The sequence below is a fragment of the Cydia fagiglandana genome, chromosome 16 (genome assembly GCF_963556715.1).
Source record: "Cydia fagiglandana chromosome 16, ilCydFagi1.1, whole genome shotgun sequence".
Taxonomy (NCBI): Eukaryota; Metazoa; Arthropoda; class Insecta; order Lepidoptera; family Tortricidae; genus Cydia; species Cydia fagiglandana.
This window is the reverse complement of record NC_085947.1, coordinates 2,840,780-2,859,993: the sequence shown is the minus strand read 5'-3', so window position 1 is coordinate 2,859,993 and position 19,214 is coordinate 2,840,780. Positions and strand designations below refer to the sequence as shown.

The 19,214-nt window shown below is 35.0% G+C and overlaps 2 protein-coding genes across 2 annotated transcripts in view; both read left to right on the top strand.

Annotated features, from left to right (window-relative positions):
* Nucleotides 1–1,863: 1,863 nt before the first annotated feature.
* The window catches only part of LOC134671694 (nose resistant to fluoxetine protein 6-like), a 47,855-nt gene continuing 30,504 nt past the window's right edge, over nt 1,864–19,214 (top strand). The window contains exon 1 of the mRNA XM_063529523.1: nt 1,864–1,988. Coding sequence (XP_063385593.1) covers nt 1,866–1,988 — 123 coding nt within the window. The 5' untranslated portion in view covers nt 1,864–1,865. The remainder of the gene's footprint in view (nt 1,989–19,214) is intronic.
* Nucleotides 8,283–14,891, top strand: LOC134671688 (uncharacterized). Its single transcript, XM_063529506.1, has 2 exons — nt 8,283–10,522; nt 11,096–14,891. Exons 1-2 carry the CDS (start codon nt 10,386–10,388, stop codon nt 14,835–14,837), a joined length of 3,879 nt encoding a protein of 1,292 aa, XP_063385576.1. The 5' UTR covers nt 8,283–10,385; the 3' UTR covers nt 14,838–14,891.

The window sequence follows — 19,214 nt, the reverse complement described above, 5'->3', positions numbered from 1 at the left end:
ATGAGGATGATACGGGTTAGTGCTTACAATTATTTTATCTTAAGTACTGTATTACAACCGAATGCCAGCTTTACGAGTATACGCGTTGGATCCATTATTGGAGCCGGGCGGGACTTACTGCTTGGTCGATGCAGATCTACATTCTGGAGGAAAATAAGATCTCATGAGGATGATACGGGTTAGTGCTTACTTGATATTACCTTAAGTACTGTTGTTTAAGTAAAGTTACGCGTATAAAGTAGTGCTGTAGTAACAACCGAATGCCAGCATTATACGAGTTGGATCCATTCGACGCATGCCTGTTGGAGCCGGGCGGGACTTACTGCTTGGTCGATGCTGATCTCCATGCTGATGGGAAATCAGATCTCATGAGGATGATACGGGTTAGTGCTTACTTGATATTACCTTATACTAAGTAAAGTAACACGTACATATTCAAGTAGTTTTGTAGTAACAAGGTGTCATCCATTAATTACGTCACACGAATTTCTAGGTTTTTTGACCCCTCCCCCCCCTCCTTGTCACACTTGGTCACATTTGGCAAACCCCTCCCCCCCTAGTGTGACGTCACATTTTTTCTACGAAATCGCCAAATCAAATTAAGTAAGTAGCTAAGAATTATTAATATTTTTTCAAAATATTTTTGACGATATAGATATTAGTAATTTTATAACCCAAAACTGCTTAGGAAAGAAAATTCAACGAATAAAAACGATTATCGTTTTAATAACTTGTTATTTAAATGTATAGCGAAAAAAAAAATTTAAATAAATTTTCGGTTACTGATGAAGTTAAAGTGACGTCACAAAGTTTGTGTCTCCCCCCTCCCCCATGTCACAATATGTCACATGTTCTTGACCCCCTCCCTCCCCCTAAACGTGTGATGTAATTAATGGATGACCCCCAACCGAATGCCAGCCTTAGACGCGTTGGATCCATTCGACGCATGCCTATTGGAGCCGGGCGGGACTTACTGCTTGGTCGATGCAGATCTACATTCTGGAGGAAAATCAGATCTCATGAGGATGATATGGGTTAGTGCTTACTTTATATTACCTTGTATTAAGTAAAGTAACACGTACATATTCAAGTAGTTTTGTAGTAACAACTGAATGCCAGCATTATACGCGTTGGATCCATTCGACGCATGCCTATTGGAGTCGGGCGGCACATACTGCTTGGTCGACGCGCTGCTTGGTTGGCAGATCTTATGAGGATGATACGGGTTAGTGCTTACAATTATTTTATCTTAAGTACTGTATTACAACCGAATGCCAGCTTTAGAGTATACGCGTTGGATCCATTATTGGAGCCGGGCGGGACTTACTGCTTGGTCGATGCAGATCTACATTCTGGAGGAAAATCAGATCTCATGAGGATGATACGGGTTAGTGCTTACTTGATATTACCTTAAGTACTGTTGTTTAAGTAAAGTTACGCGTATAAAGTAGTGCTGTAGTAACAACCGAATGCCAGCATTATACGAGTTGGATCCATTCGACGCATGCCTATTGGAGCCGGGCGGGACTTACTGCTTGGTCGATGCTGATCTCCATGCTGATGGGAAATCAGATCTCATGAGGATGATACGGGTTAGTGCTTACTTTATTTATATTACCTTGTATTAAGTAAAGTAACACGTATAAAGTAGTGTTGTAATAACAACTGAATGCCAGCATTATACGCGTTGGATGCATTCGACACATGCCTATTGGAGCCGGGTGGGACTTACTGCTTGGTCGACGCTGATCTACATGCTGATGGGAAATCAGATCTCATGAGGATGATACGGGTTAGTGCTTACTTTATATTACCTTGTATTAAGTAAAGTAACACGTATAAAGTAGTGTTTTAGTAACAACCGAATGCCAGCATTATACGCGTTGGATCCATTCGACGCATGCCTACTGGAGCCGGACGGGACTTACTGCTTGGTCGACGCTGATCTACATGCTGATGGGAAATCAGATCTCATGAGGATGATACGGGTTAGTGCTTACTTTATATTACCTTGTATTAAGTAAAGTAACACGTACATATTCAAGTAGTTTTGTAGTAACAACCGAATGCCAGCATTATACGCGTTGGATCCATTCGACGCATGCCTATTGGAGTCGGGCGGCACATACTGCTTGGTCGACGCGCTGCTTGGTTGGCAGATCTTATGAGGATGATACGGGTTAGTGCTTACAATTATTTTATCTTAAGTACTGTATTGTAACCGAATGCCAGCTTTACGAGTATACGCGTTGGATCCACTATTGGAGCCGGGCGGGACTTACTGCTTGGTCGATGCAGATCTACATTCTGGAGGAAAATCAGATCTCATGAGGATGATACGGGTTAGTGCTTACTTGATATTACTCTAAGTACTGTTGTATAAGTAAAGTAACAACCGAATGCCAGCGTTAAATTTAATACGCATTGGATCCACATGACGCATTTCTATTGGAGTCGGGCGGCAGATACTGCTTGGTCGACGCGCTGCTTGGTAGGCAGATCTCATGAGGATGATACGGGTTAGTGCTTATTTTATTTTATCTTAAGTACCGTATTACAAACAAATGCCAGCTTTATACGCGTTAGATCCATCCGACGCACGCCAAGGACATTGCCGAGGTCCACTCAGATACAGATACGGGCAATAGCCAGTATTTTTTTAGGGTTCCGTACCCAAAGGGTAAAACGGGACCCTATTACTAAGATTCTGCTGTCCGTCCGTCCGTCCGTCTGTCACCAGGCTGTACCTATCTCACGAACCGTGATAGCTAAGCTAGGCAGTTGAAATTTTCACAGATGATGTATTTCTGTTGCCGCTATAAGAACAAATACTAAAAACAGAATAAAATAAAGGTTTAAGTGGGGCTCCCATACAACAAACGTGATTTATGACCGAAGTTAAGCAACGTTGGGCGGGGTCAGTACTTGGATGGGTGACCGTTTCTTTTTGTCTTTTTTTGCATTATGGTACGGAACCCTTCGTGCGCGAGTCCGACTCGCACTTGCACGGTTTTATTTTTTTTATTAAATACGAGTACGACCTAGGCTAACGACATTCGTATAGTCCTTTGTGGTATTATGCCGCATGGTTGCCATAAGATAAGTGGAAATACCATGCTTCCTAGAATTATGAGTAATTACAGCTTAGGCAATTAAGTCTAGCCCGCCAAGACAGAAACGGTATTAACCCTTTAACGGACTAGTTAAAAACATACACGATTTAATCCAATCCGTATAAGGTAAAAAAATCAAAAGATGATTTGTAGGGTGTTCATCCATATACCTAATATCTAAAGCAGGCCACTGACGAGCCTTCCAAATGGATGCTGTTACAATGGATTCATCCAAATGGACGGCATCCTAATATTAAACATTGTACGTTTTAGTTTATTTATTGATAAAAACAAAGAAAGGAATAAACAAACAATAAAACTTACAAAACTATAGATAAAAAATTTGCCCCAGGTCGCCGTCAACGGGCAAGGTGCCCAGAAGGCTGGCCGTATTCCCCCGCTGTATAGCGATGCTAATACGCTGGGCGAAATAGTGGCCAGCCCTCTGGTCACCAGAAGCCTCTATTAAGCGCGCCGACAAGTCTTTGTACAGTCGACGCGCACTTGGCCCCCACGGCCCCAAAGTTTCGACACCAAACGCCGCAAATATGTAGCTGCTTCCCAGAGCGGCATGTACGTTTTTGACATTCACGGACCGATTTCGGATTGCAGCCACGCTATTTGGACTGTTGGAAGGCTCGTCAGTGGCCACCTTGACCGTGACTACTCTTGTTCTCGATTACCTAGCAAGGGTTAAGCGTTATTTTTAAGGACTGTCAAATTGAAAATGTCCTTGAAATTTTATTTCATTTCGTGGCCTTGAAATTAGTTTGTTTTTATTCATTTGTGTTTATTCCGTTGTTTTATTTTTTTTGTGTCAATTTGTTTTAGGTACTTTACATTTGTGTTTGATAAATACATAGTTACTTTGAAAGAAGTTTAGAAATTTCATAAATATTTTAAATTAAATTAATACTCATCAATTTCCGATGAACATTTTTGCTTGCGAGATGTTAATACTTTACTGATAAAGTGTGAATTGAATGAAATATTTCACTACGCTTTTTAAACATAAATGAAAACTGACATAATATTTACATTACGGAACTCTGAATATAACATAATTGCTTCCTTCCTGATAAATGTAACATTTTTCCTTAATTAATAAGAGAGATAATAAAAACCTTGAGAATGCGCGTAAAATGAAGTAAGTACATACTACGTACTTACATGAAATTAGCACTGGTTTGTCCAACTGGTTAGTCAAGTGCAAAGAACAACGCATTATGTAGGGTTCCGTACCTTCTTACGGTACAACATTACATACATTTAAATGTTGTGAATCCCATACAAATATATACAGGGTGGCCAAAAAATAAGTAAGTAAACACGAAAAAAAAATTTGGCTGTTTATACATTTTGGCTGGTCCATTTTCTATTTGAAGGTAATTTTTTTTTCGTGATTTCGGGCTTGGTTTTGGCCACAGTGTATATAGATCAATATCATGAGAAGAATGTCAATAAAGGGCAATATCTGGGAGATCGAGCTTTGCTCGGAAAACATATAATAGCTCATAAATGCGCGTTTTCCCAGAGGATAAGACCTTGTTAGAATAGCTAGATCGATTTTTCGCCCCCGAAAACTGCCATACTTATAGCAAATATCATCGAGATCGTTAGAGCCGTTTCCGAAATCCCCAAAATAATTAATATTGTATACAAGAATTGCTCGTTTAGGTACATGTGTTAATTGCATTAAAAAAACTATTAAGTATGCTTAACCCTTTGGACGCCAAGCCTATTATATACAAAGCACCATCGTAAACCTTATCGCGGAATGCACGAAGGTTAATACCCTGTGGACGTGTTTCGCGGTCAAGGGGTTAAACGCAATGGAAACCCAGCGCAAAGAGAATAGAGCATATAGAGAGTTACTGTCATCGTAAATTATATAGCCACATTTTACTGCCATCTTTCGACAGAAGATTAAAACTGTTAAAACGCCATTTGACTTGAATCCTTATTCTTTCCCTGATACGTGTTAACTTGTTAAATTTATTATAAGATTTATAAAAAATGGACATGTAAATACTATAATATATATAATATATGCATGTTAGCATTAATAATCACATAGGTATAGCAATTTCACTGTAATATTTCTACGCCGATAGGGGCAGAATATGACGCACTTATTGTAATTTGACCATCATTGTACTACCATATTCTAAGAAATAAACATTTGTATTGTATTGTATTGTATTGTAAATATTAATATTAACGCCAGTTACTCGAGAGTAGGCTGAAGTTTATGGCGCCATCACTCGAAAAAATTGCACCATACTTTTGGCCTACTGTTGAGTAGATGGCGTTAATATTAATCCCATCAAAAACATAAATGTAAAAAAGGAGAGCCAAGTTCAATACAAAAATTATGCTTGGCTGTTGGGTTCGCCTTAAGAAGAATGGAGATCTAAATGAGTGCCAAGTTCTATGCAAAATCCAAATATGTATTTATAGGAACAAAATAACATTATAAACAAGTATTAAACTCTATTTGTTTGCTTTATTGGATACCTATAACAATTGCTGTTATTTAAAAAAAATGCGAGATCTTAAAGCAGGTTAGATTTGACTTCGCCAGTTTTCATTACATCAGTCATTTTATAAAGTTATTCAACATATATATTTTGTAATTCTGATAAAAACTGGCCAAGCCAAATCTAACCTACTTTAAGATCTCACATTTTTTTTAAATAACAGCAATTGTTATAGGTATCCAATAAAGCAAACAAATAGAGTTTAATACTTGTTTATAATGTTATTTTGTTCCTATAAATACATATTTGGATTTTGCATAGAACTTGGCACTCATTTAGATCTCCATTCTTCTTAAGGCGAACCCAACAGCCAAGCATAATTTTTGTATTGAACTTGGCTCTCCTTTTTTACATTTATGTTTTTGATGGGATATCAATACTTTTTGTAAAGAAAACTAGGCAGGTATTGAGATTTAATGTTTTTTCTTGTGTTTCCGCTGCATGTTTTTTACTTCTGTTCTTTGTATTAATTATGTGGTGCCGCGCGCCGCCAACGACACACCGTTGGCCGGTTGTTTAGCGCGTATTACAGGTTTTTTTTTATAGGGACCCCCCCCCCCCCCTATTTTTTAACTTTTTTTATTTTTAGATTTTTTCCTACGCTTACACATAATTACCGAGTACTATAATAGTATCTAAACCTAACCTACTTCCAGATGACCTAGAAGGATGAAATTTGGAATCCAGCTATATGTCGGTCACAATAAAAAATAAATTTGTATGGAGACCCCCGCTATTTATTAACTTTTTTTGTTTTTAGATTTTTTCCTACGCTTACACACAATAACCGAGCTGGATTCCAAATTTCATCCTTCTAGGTCATCTGGAAGTAGGTTAGGTTTAGGTACTTATACAGTAGCGATCAAAAGTATTTTGACAAACGAACTTCTTTCAATATGTTTATGAATAGGGTATATATTTAATCATTACGTTACGATTATATTTTATTCACCCTTCATTTGTTACGTTTCCACTTAGATTACTAAAACTAAACAACAGACTTAGAATTAAAACTGATAATTTGCGCTACAGGTAGATCAAAAGTATTTTGACACTTTAATGAAATGCTTTTGCTGAACTGGCAAGACGGTTAAAAAACAACATTTCATTAATATTTAATGGCATATCCTCTGGCTTTCCTCACAGCAGTAAATCGAGACGGCATAGAGTCCCCTAACTTCTGTATATGATCATATAGTATGTTCGCCCATTCTGACTGAAGACCTTGGAAAAACCCCATTGTTTGAATTATTTCTGCACCTCACACTGGACGATCCAACGCTTTCTATAAAAGCTCTATAGCATTAAGATCAGTACCTTGACTAGGCCACTCAAAAACCTAGATTTTTTTGCATTAAAGAAGCCTTTACATGATCGGATTTGCGTTTGAGGTCGTTATCATGCTGAAAAACCCAGCGAAGTGGCATATTTTCTTTTGTATATGGTATCATTTGTGTGTAGAGTAAATTTTCATATACATATCGATCCATTATCCCATCAATTCGTACGGAAGGCCCGACTCCATGGCGAGAAAAATATCGCCAAGCCAATGACGTTAGGGCCACCAATGCCACCAGGCTAGACTGGGTGGGTACCTGGTATCGCACAACGTGTCTTTGTTATTTGGACGACGCACATACTTGATACCATCCGACGACATTAAATTAAACTTGCTTTCGTCACTCCATAAGAGCCCGTCAGTTACACCACCGGTGACTCTTTGTGGCACCCCTCTGAATAGGGTCTCGAGTTTTAAGTACTTGGGGCATGTAGTGACAGAAGACCTAAACGATGATGCCGATATTGAGAGGGAACGCAGGGCACTGGCAGTTAGAACAAACATGTTAATCCGTAGGTTCGCTCGTTGTACGGCTGAGGTTAAACAGACACTTTTTAGAGCTTATTGCCAGTCGTTCTATACGAGCAGCCTATGGATTAACTATACCAAGAAAGCTTACAGTGCCTTGCGGGTCCAATTCAATAACGGGTATAGAATGCTATTGGGGTTGCCGCGTTTTTGTAGCGCATCCGGCATGTTTGCTGAGGCACGCATGGATGATTTTTATGCAATAATGCGCAAACGAGTAGCCTCTCAAATGTGTCGCGTGCGAGGCAGCGCCAATAGCTTCTTAGCGGCAATAGGAGAGAGGCTAGATAACCCTTTTTATAGACATTGGGTGTCGCTGCACGCTCCTAAGTACCAGGACTGTAAATAGTAATTTGTAAGTTTTTTATTAGGATAGGACTAGGATAAACTAACATAGATATAAGAGTAGAAAGTATTCCCCGATTCTGGCCCCGCCTCAGTGGTCCCCGATCCTGACCCCAAGGCCGAGCCACCGCCCCTGCTGAACCTAAAAAAAAAAAAAAAAAAAAAAAAAAAAAAAAAAAAAAAAAAAAAAAAAAAAAAAAAAAAAAAAAAAAAAAAAAAAAAAAAAAAAAAAAAAAAAAAAAAAAAAAAAAAGCCCCCCATTTGAATTGATTGCGCTAGGTCTCAGCAGTGCCCGGCGCCTCCTTCAGGGACTTACGAAATACGCTAATTAAACAATACACCTTGTTCACCACGGTAACAATAGGCTTATCGACCCTTTTCTATTGTTCGATCTCGACTCGGGCGCGCTATTGTGATACTACCTGCCTGGACCCTTTCCTTAACCCACCGACGTCTCCATTCATGCCTTCTTTATGTGTGTATACTGTAGGTGTTTGTGATAGGTATTTTGCAATAGGTATTAGCGACAGCTATTTGCAATAGGTATTAGCGATAGGTACTTATTTGTGATGCATAGGTACTCTAATAACCCGCATTATCTTATTACCTCTTGGAGCTATTTCGATTTATAAGGAATACAGTTCTAACCTTCTTCTGACGTAGAATTTACACTAGTAATCCTTTGGCAGCCTAAACTAACCTTAACCTTTTACCAAACCTAACTTATTCTTCGAAAACCTAACCTAAACCTAACTTGACCAAACCTAACTAAAATCAACCTAACTCATTTCAAACTAACCTGCTTTCACCTAGTCTTCCGATATAAAGTAAACTCGTAGTTACTTGTTTCTTTCTATTATTTAAAAAAATAACGAGGCGTGTGAGGCATTTCTTGTGCACTTGTGTTCATTGTTATAATAGCTTAATTGTTTTATTGATAGACGTCTATTATATTTTATACTGACAATGGATTTATTGTTTCCTATACCTATTCTTTTATAATTTGGGTTTGAGTAAAGAGAACGTCTGTTTAGATGAACTTGTTGATACATGTTACTTTGTGTGATTTAAAAAAAGAACGAGACATGTCAACTGGTTTCAACATGATTTAGTCTAATACATCAACATTTCTTGTGCGTTGCTATTCATTGTTATAACAGCATAATTGCTTTATTAATAGACGTCTATTATATTTTATGCTGACAATGGATTTATTGTTTCCTATACCTATTCTTTTATAATTTGGGTTTGAGTAAAGAGAACGTCTGTTTAGATGAACTTGTTGAGACATGTTACCTTGTGTGATTAAAAAAAAGGAACGAGACGTGTCAACTGGTTTCAACATGATTTAGTCTAATACGTCAACATTTCTTGTGCGTTGCTATTCATTGTTATAACAGCATAATTGCTTTATTGGTAGACATCTATTATATTTTATACCGACAATGGATTTATTGTTTCCTATTATGCTTTTGAATTTGGGTTTTAGTAAAGAGAGCGTATGTATTAGATGAACTTGTTGAGACATGATTTTAACGGTACTGTACCCTGGTCATAGTGACACAGTATAAAAGCCGAAGAGAAATGAGTTTGAGTAAGTATTACCGTCGTGGCAGTCCACTGTATCAGAGCTCCTTGTATCTATTGCAGTATATAGAAATATAGTGTTAATTCAACAGTGAAGTGTTTAAGTGTTTATAGAAAGACCCAACAATGGATGTAAGTATGTCTTTTATTACCGTAACTTACTTTGTTTTGTTTTCACTTGTGTTCTTTGTGTTTTAATTATAAAGATTGTAGACAGTGTGTAAATTATTGTTTTATATTGTTTCAGTTCACTGAAAATACTTTCAAGAACTATTACTACCCGGATAATAATAAAGACGAATCAAGCGATGAAGAGGGTACGCTTGGTTTCAAAGTTAAACAAGCCATCGCAAAGAAACGTTCAGGAAACAATATCGATAGTTTCTTTGAACGACCTAAAAAGCAACCCAAAATTGTGAAACGGTCTTCGAATGTGAGCAAAAGTTCACCAGACGGTGTTGCAAACTTATCATCCGGACAAGACGACGGGGCATATGCATCACATTTGATTAAAATCGAGATATATGATATGCAAACAATTAAAAACATCCCACCCATGGAACACTGGAAGCATGCGGACTTCAGATTGAAATATTTTGCGCTGGAAGACGATTTGGAGCTACAAAATACGCGAAATATTATTTATAACATAACAAAGCAATTAGCTTCTAAGGACAGTAGTGTGAAATATTTTATAGATAATAAGAAACAGTGATAGTTATAATTATTAATGATAGTAGTAGCTTAATGATTGTGTTAACGTATTTCTCATTTTTTACCTCTCCTTAAGTACATTTTCCATGTAACAGATTATTTTTATTGTATAACATTACAACAAGTTTTAATTTAAACTTCTCACTTGTAAAGGTTACAGTCCCCACTCTTAGAAATCTTATACGTGTAGTCAACTATTTAAATGAAAGAAAGCACTGTATGATTTCTCATTTCATAATGGACTCTTTGAGCTGTGATGTCTACGATCTTGAACTTATCAGACTCTGTGAAGAAATAGAAGAAAATGAAGATCTATGCGAGGCTGCCCGTCTTGTGAGCCAACTTCATCGAGAGGCGTAAGTAAAAATATTCCTGTTCATACATGTTTATAACTCTTAACCGGTACCTGTTTAACAAAGGATGGGTCCCTAACTTGTTGTGACCTGAACTAATTGTTAGGATAAACGTGGGGTGGGAGAGGACTGGTTATATAAGCGGGGTATCTCGAGTTCATATCATTCAGTGTTTTGGTGCCGTGCTTGTATTGTGATATCCTTTTCCATAATGGTGTTTACTTATTATCATATTGGTCTCACCTTACCTCGTGATAAGATTGAGGAATTGAGTAAAGAATTTATTGTATCATATTTTCATAGAAATATTAGAATGTGGTACATTTCAAACAAATTACCTCACACGTTACTGGAAGATTCTGATATTATACCGTATTATACACCATGTGATGGGCATATAAAAAATTCCAAGGGGAATACTGAGTCATCAGATGTGATTGATGGAGTTTTGATGATGCAGGCCTATTGTCAGCAGTGTCGAAAAGACTTACGTTAGTATATACAACCAACCATTTTAGTAATTATTTTTATTTTATCTCACATTAAGATATTTATGTTTATTTTGTATTGTTATAGATCTTCTCAAATAGGACGGGGAGTAAAAAGGACAGCTGCAGTTTTGGAGACTGAAGAATTCTTATTGAAGAAAAACCGTCCAGCAGCTGCTGAACCTGTCGCATCAACATCATCCGAACTAGTTCCCGATGTCATTGTGAGTACAAATAATAATCATGAAATTGAATGTTCTGTGTGTAATAAGTTTGTCTCTAAAAGATATTTTAAAAATCATTTAAATAGTAATGTTCACAAAAATAATGTTTTAAGGGCTGACATTGAATGGGTTAATGTTCAGTTAATTGAAAATGCTTTTAAGAATAGGGTGGCCACTTACAGAATACTATTAAATGAAAATGTTCACCAACCATTTACTCCCGAATCTATTTTACTAGGAAATAAAGATAAAATCTTTGCATTATTGGATCGTTCCCTCACTGATCACCATGCTTTAAAAGTAAACTTTATTTTAAATGCGGATTTTACTCAAGAGAGCAAACAAGTAAATAATACATTTGATTTCCAATTATGTAACAATGTAGTTGATGTTAGCAGCGACAAAGATGAGATTTTCGAGTCAGTTGTTAAAGATATATTAACAAAATTATTTAACTTTGAGAGAAAAGATAGTGGATGGAGTTTAGTAAAATTTAACTATCTAGATGTCAATGTAAACAAATTTAATCCATTGCGTGGTTCTTCCTATATCGAATTACCACGTGATATTCAGAACAGAAAAGCAGTTATTAATGTAAAAAATAGTGATCATGAATGTTTTAGATGGGCTGTATTGTCAGGGTTGTATCCACCTACAAGTCATCGATCAAACACTACGAAATCGTATATAGCGCATAAAAATAAATTAAATTTTGGAAATTTAACTTTCCCACTTAAAGTTGGAGATATTCAGAAATTTGAAAAAATGAATGATATAAGTATAAACGTTTTTGGTCTTGAATACAATTCGAAAAGTAAAATACATGACGTAGTAGGCCCATTACACTTAACAAAGTGCAAAAAAGCTACCCACTTGAACTTATTGTACATATCCAAAGACAGTAAGGGGCATTATTGCTATATCAAAAATTTATCTAGGTTAGTATCCAAACAATTATCAAATACACAGCATGCCGCACATATTTGTGATGGTTGTTTGACGAACTTTACAACTCGTGACAATTTAATGAATCATCAAAGAAACGATTGTTTCCATGTTTGTACACATTTACCTTCAGAACAGGATAAAAAGAAAAACTGGTTCAATGAAAACGTTTCCTCCAATATACTTACTTTCGATAATTATGAACGTAAATTAAGGGTACCTTTTGTTATTTATGCTGATTTCGAGGCCTTTCTAAACCCGATTCAAACAGGTAAAATTAATCCTACTACATCCTCAACAACAAATATACAAAAACATGAGGTATATAGTTTTGGATACTATATTAAATGTTCTTATAATGATAAATTGTCAGTGTACAGAACATATAAAGGCAAAAATTGCACCCAGGAATTTATGAAGTATATGGAACAAGACTTAAAGGCCATTTGTAGGAGAAATACTTTTGTAAAAACTCCATTGCCTTTATCTAATGCAAATAATGTGCATATTTCTCAGAGTAGTACATGTTATATTTGTGATAAAAATTTAAACGAGGATTCAGTCATTTCCTATAATTACCATACTGGTCTTTATGAAGGAGTGGCACATAAATTTTGTTCAGAAAAATACAGGGCACCTAATTTTGTACCTGTATTTTTCCATAATTTGTGTAACTATGATAGTCATTTTATAGTGCATGGGCTTGGTTTGATGGAAGGCGACATTGAACTGATTCCAGAGAACAAAGAGAAATACATTTCATTTTCTAAGAATTTGCAAATAAATAATCGCACAGTTAAATTGAGATTTGTTGATTCACTTAAATTTATGTCCAGTGGTCTTGACAAATTGGCAAAAAACTTGTTGCCTGAACAATTTCATGAATTAAAATTGAATTTTTCATGCGAGGAGGATTTTAAACGCTTATTACGAAAGGGTGTATATCCCTATGAACACATGTCATCATACGATTCTTTAAACTTAACAGCTCTTCCCTCTAAAGATGATTTCTTTAGTTCCTTGTCTGATAGTCACATCTCAGAGGAGGATTATGATCACGCAAAAGATGTTTGGTCTCATTTTCAATGCAAAAATATGGGTGATTATTCTGATTTATATTTAAAAACTGATGTTTTATTACTAACTGATATATTTGAAAATTTTAGAAACCTTTGTCTTAAGACGTATGGATTAGACCCCGCTCATTATTATACTGCTCCGGGATTAAGTTGGGATGCAATGTTAAGAACTACAAAAATAAAACTAGAACTCCTAACTGATATCGATAAAATAGCTTTTATAGCGAAAAATATTCGAGGTGGCATATCACAATGTAGTAATAGATATGCGAAGGCTAATAATATTTTTTTGTCAGATTATAATCAAAATATCCCATCGTCATTTCTTATGTACTTTGATGCAAATAACCTTTACGGGTGGGCTATGTCTCAATGTCTTCCTACCGGTAAATTTGAATGGGTAAATACAGATACTGACTTTAATATATCTGATGACGCTGATCATGGTTTAATTTTAGAAGTTGATCTCGAATACCCTAACGAGTTGCATGACTCTCATTCAGATTTGCCATTCTGTCCTGAAAACGTTTGTTTGGGTAATTCCAAAGAAAAAAAATTAATTCCTAATTTAAATAAAAAAACGAATTATGTCATTCACTATAGAAATCTAAAACAGTGTTTAAAAAATGGTTTGAAATTGAGTAAAATCCATCGCATTCTTAAATTTCAGCAGTCTATGTGGTTAAAAAGTTACATAGATTTGAACACCCACATGCGATCACAGGCATCATCCGATTTTGAAAAAGATTTCTTTAAACTAATGAATAATTCAGTGTTCGGTAAGACCATGGAAAATGTTGCAAAACGTGTAAATGTCAAATTATTAAATAACTGGGAAAATCGAGGAAAAACGCAGGGGGTTCAATCTTTGATAGCGAAACCCGAGTTCCATAGTTTATCCATATTCTCTGAGAATTTAGTGGCCGTTCAGTTGAAAAAAACTAGAATATTTTATAATAAACCGATTTATTTGGGATTTTGCGTATTAGATATATCAAAAACTTTGATGTATGACTTTCACTACAGCTACATGAAAACCAAATATCCAGACAATCTTAAGCTTCTTTATACAGATACTGATAGCTTAGTATATCAAATTTTCACGGAAAATTATTACGCAGATATAAAATCAGACCTTAATTTATATTTTGATACATCTGACTATCCTCCTAACAATAAATATGATTTGCCGTTAATTAATAAAAAGCGATTAGGGTTTTTCAAAGATGAAAATAATGGTAGAATTTTAAAAGAATTCGTAGGTCTGAGATCTAAAATGTATACCTTAGATGTTGAAAAATATGACGAGAATGATGAGAAAACTGAAAAATACGGTGTTTTATCAAAAGCCAAAGGAGTCAATAAATGTGTTACAAAAAAATTTACTCTTGACAATTACAAAACGTGTTTATTTAATAAAAATTTGCAACGCGCTCAAATGCTAAGATTTAAATCTATAAAACATATAATATTCACTCAAAAAATAAATAAAATATCATTATCGCATGAAGATACAAAACGATACTTATTAGAAAACTCTTCTGACACTCTTGCGTGGGGTCATTATAAAATACCGCAATAATTAAAAAGTTTCAAAGTTGTAATTTAATCACACAGAACATTCGAATTCTAAATTATTGTTTGTACATTGTATATTTTTAAGATATTACTTGTAAACATGTAAAAAAAAATGTATGAATTTTATTTTATTGTATCTTTTAAGGTAGTTTTGTAAATAAGAAACAAAAAATTAATGTTAAAAGTGTGATCATATATAATAAATTTATTTTTTTACGTAATCCTTTTGTTTTTTTCTACTATATCTGAGTTGTTTAAATAGTAATCTTCTTTCTGAATATTACCATTTAAAGTCCATCCGTTAACATATCAACACTCACCCACAAACACACACATACACATAGATTACGATATTTAATAATGATTCACTTTTATCATCCTTTCACCACCATTGTCGCAGGTCCTAGTGGCTGTGGTAAAACTCAATTTGTCACAAACTTTTTGAATAACTCCAAAGAGATATGTAATGTTGAATTTGATGAAATTATTTGGTGTTATGATGAAATGCAACCTCTCTACAATCTGGAAAATGTAAATTATAGTCTAGGAATACCAGATTTTTCAATTTTTGATGGGAAGAAACCTAAACTTCTTATTATAGATGATTTGATGAGAGAATCAGATGGACGAATCGTTGACATTTTTACGAAAGGTAGTCATCATAGAAACTTAAGTGTTTTTTATATTACACAAAACATATTTCATCAAGGTCGAGGTCAACGTGATATTTCATTGAATACAAGCTACATTGTATTTTTTAAAAATCCCAGGGATAAAACTCAAATACGCTACCTGTCACGACAAGTTTACCCAGAAAACTCAAAGTTTGTGGACGAAGCCTACAAAGATGCTACAAAGGAGGCTCATGGTTACCTCATGATTGACCTGAAACAAAATACAAATGACATATGCCGTTTCAAAACAAAAATATTTCCGTTCGATGGGCATTGCACAGTGTATGTACCTAAAAAGGGGTTTAAATATGATAAAAATCAGCATATTTTAGTCAGTTCTACATGATGCATGCAAGAGTAAACACATATAAACATTTACTTGAAGCATTGCAGTTGCTTAAACCCAAATATCGTACTGCGTTACTTAAATCTTGTGACGATGAAGAGATCAACATTATTTGTGAGTGTATTTATAACGTCCTAAATGGGAAAATTCCATTAGAAAAAAAAGAAAAGACGAAACTAAAAAAATATAAAGATATTTTAAGAAAATTAGTTTCGAAAGGGAAACATAAAATAAGAAAAACTGTTATAGTTCAAAAAGGAGGCGCATTTCTACCTATTATTTTAGGTGCAGTTTTAAGTGCTTTAGTGAACTCTTTATCATAAACAAAATGGAAAACACAAAAAAAATGTTATTAGTAGAATCAGATTTTATTGAAAGACTGAAACGGAATGAGAGTCCACCCGAAAATTCCTCATCTCGGCTAGATGGAGAGATGCAAAAGATCCTTAAAAGTAAAATGAATGATCGCGAAAAGTGGACGTTATATTCTCAAGCATTACAAAGATTTCTACATTTTATTGAAACAGATCGAAAACCGTTTAGACTACCCATCGTGATGGAGGGGCTAGATCAAGTCATCAACGAAAGTAATGATATTATAAAAACAAAAGTGAACAAAAAGGAGGAGAATGAAAATAATGAGTCAGTTACAGATAATATAACTGAAGCAGCCACACCGTCATCGTTTAATACTCCACCTGGTGAAATAAATCAAGAACTAATGCCAATCAGTCCATCAAAAATTATAAACATATTACCTAAATCTTATGAAAGAAAAGCTCGAACGTTGTTAGATTACATTGTTTCAAGTAAACCGAAAATTTGGTGGAAACAGACTGGTGAAGTTGTTATAAATAACCAAACCATTCAAAATAGTAATATTACTGATTTGGTAAGCGACACCGTTAGATGTCTTAAACGTCCTAAGCCAATTGGATGGGAAGTGTTTGCTTTACTTTTAAAAGATATCGAAGTTCCTAGGTCATGCATAGGTAATCCTACAAATTTAGCATTTATTAAAGGTACTCCTTTGATTGAACCCTTTACCCCCTCCACATCTGTGAAGACGAGAGCCTCAACAGATAAAGATAATAATACTTCTACACCTCTTGCTACACGGGAGCAAAAGAGATCCGGAAAGAAAATAGAGTGGGAAAGATGGACTCCTTATTAGACATTAACAGAATCTACTATGATGTCTCTAATCCAGCTGGCTATAGCAGTTTAAATAATTTATCAAAGGAAATGAAAGGTCAAATGAACAAAGAGGAAGTGAAAAAATGGTTACAATCTCAAGATACGTACACGCTGCATAAACCTACTCATAGACGATTTACTAGAAATAAATACATTCTCTCGAACTTTAATGAACTTTGGCAAGCCGATTTAAGTGATATGAGTACTTATAGTCAATATAATGATGGGTACAAATATATTCTTTGTGTTATTGATGTATTCAGTAAATATGCTTTTGCAAGAGCCATGAAGAAGAAGGATTCAGCAACTGTTAAACAATGTTTTGAAAGCATATTTACTGAAGCCAACTCTGTTCCCCGTCACATCCAATCTGATAAAGGTACAGAATTTGTTTCAAGGGCGGTTAGAGATTACTTTAAGAGCAAAAATATTAATTATTATACCACTAATAACCCCGACATTAAAGCAAGTATAGTAGAAAGGTTTCAAAGAACACTTAAAATGAAAATGTGGCGTTACTTCACTCATAAGAATACATATAACTACACAAATATATTACAAGATCTTTTACATTCTTACAACCATAGCTATCATTCTAGCATTAAAATGCGCCCAGTTGATGTTAGCTCTAATAATATTATGACTGTTTGGTGCCATTTATATGATCGCAAAAAAGATAGGCAAATTTCATCAGAAACTAAAAAACTAAATGTAGGTGATCATGTTAGAATCACTAAATATAAGCATGTGTTTCAAAAAGGTTATGAAAGTAATTGGAGTGATGAAATATTTATTATTGATTCGATTATTAACAGATCGCCACGAGTTGTTTATACAATAAAGGATTTAGAAGGTGAACCCATCATTGGTACATTTTATTCTAAAGAATTACAAAAAGTAACTTACCTCCCCTCCAACGAGTATAAAATTGATAAAATAATACGCTCGCGTCGAGTTGCTGGCAGAAAGGAAATACTAGTTAAGTGGCAAGGTTATCCTAATAAATTTAATTCTTGGATACCTGAATCAAACTTAAAGAAAATATGAGTGAAAATAGTTTTTATCTAACTTTGTTAAGTAATAGTTCATCAGATTACTACACGGATAACACGACTGCACATTTCTTAACTAAATTACCAAAGACAATTAAATTAGATGGAGAATGGGTAGTTGGGTTGGTGGAATTTCAATACCCTTGTTCCATGTATAATGTTCAAGAGCACGAAAACATCATTTATTTAAAGAAGACGGTGTTATCACCCACCGATAAAACTACAAAAATAGTGGATATAAAAACTCATATACCAGCCACTACATATGATAATATAGATCATTTTCTTCAAGCGTTTAATGAAAACCCACAGTTAAAAAATAACGTAAAATTTCGATATGATGGATTAACAAAACTGGTTGGAATAGCAACATCAAATAAAGAAATAACATCTATCATAACAACTCCGATACTAAGTCTGCAATTGGGTTTTAAACCGAGAACAAATTTAAAACAAAATACATTAGGAAAAAACCCCGCAAATTTATATTTAGGTTTACCATCTCAAATATTTGTTTATACTGATATAATACATCCACAAGTAGTCGGAGATGTTATTACTTCATTACTCAGAATAATACCTTTAGATCCAACTAAGTTCATTTATGGAGCTTATAAAACTCACATCTTCTCACCCGCTCATTATGTACCAGTTTTACGAAGAGAGTTCGATACAATTGAAATAGATATAAGAACAACGACTGGTGTCAGAGTACCATTTCAATTTGGATCTTCTTGCGTGAAGCTACACTTTCAACGAGTAAAATGATTTACAACAGATCGTCAGTCTCTTGTCCTTACGAACATTATTATTCACACCAAGCCGGCTCTGGGATAGGTATTGTCTATAAGGGAGTTCCATACCAACGAGGACATGGTATAGGCAGTTTTTTGGGTGGACTATTTAGATCAGTGCTCCCTTTGTTATCTAGCGGTTTAAAAACCATTGGAAAAGAAACCTTAGGGGCAGGGGTTGGTCTGTTATCTGATATGGTAAATTCTCGTCCTATGGATAGTTCAATTCGATCACGATTTAAGGAAGCGAGCGCTAACCTAAAAAGAAAGGCTGATGAAAAAATTGATTCTCTCATGTCAGGATCTGGGTATAAAATG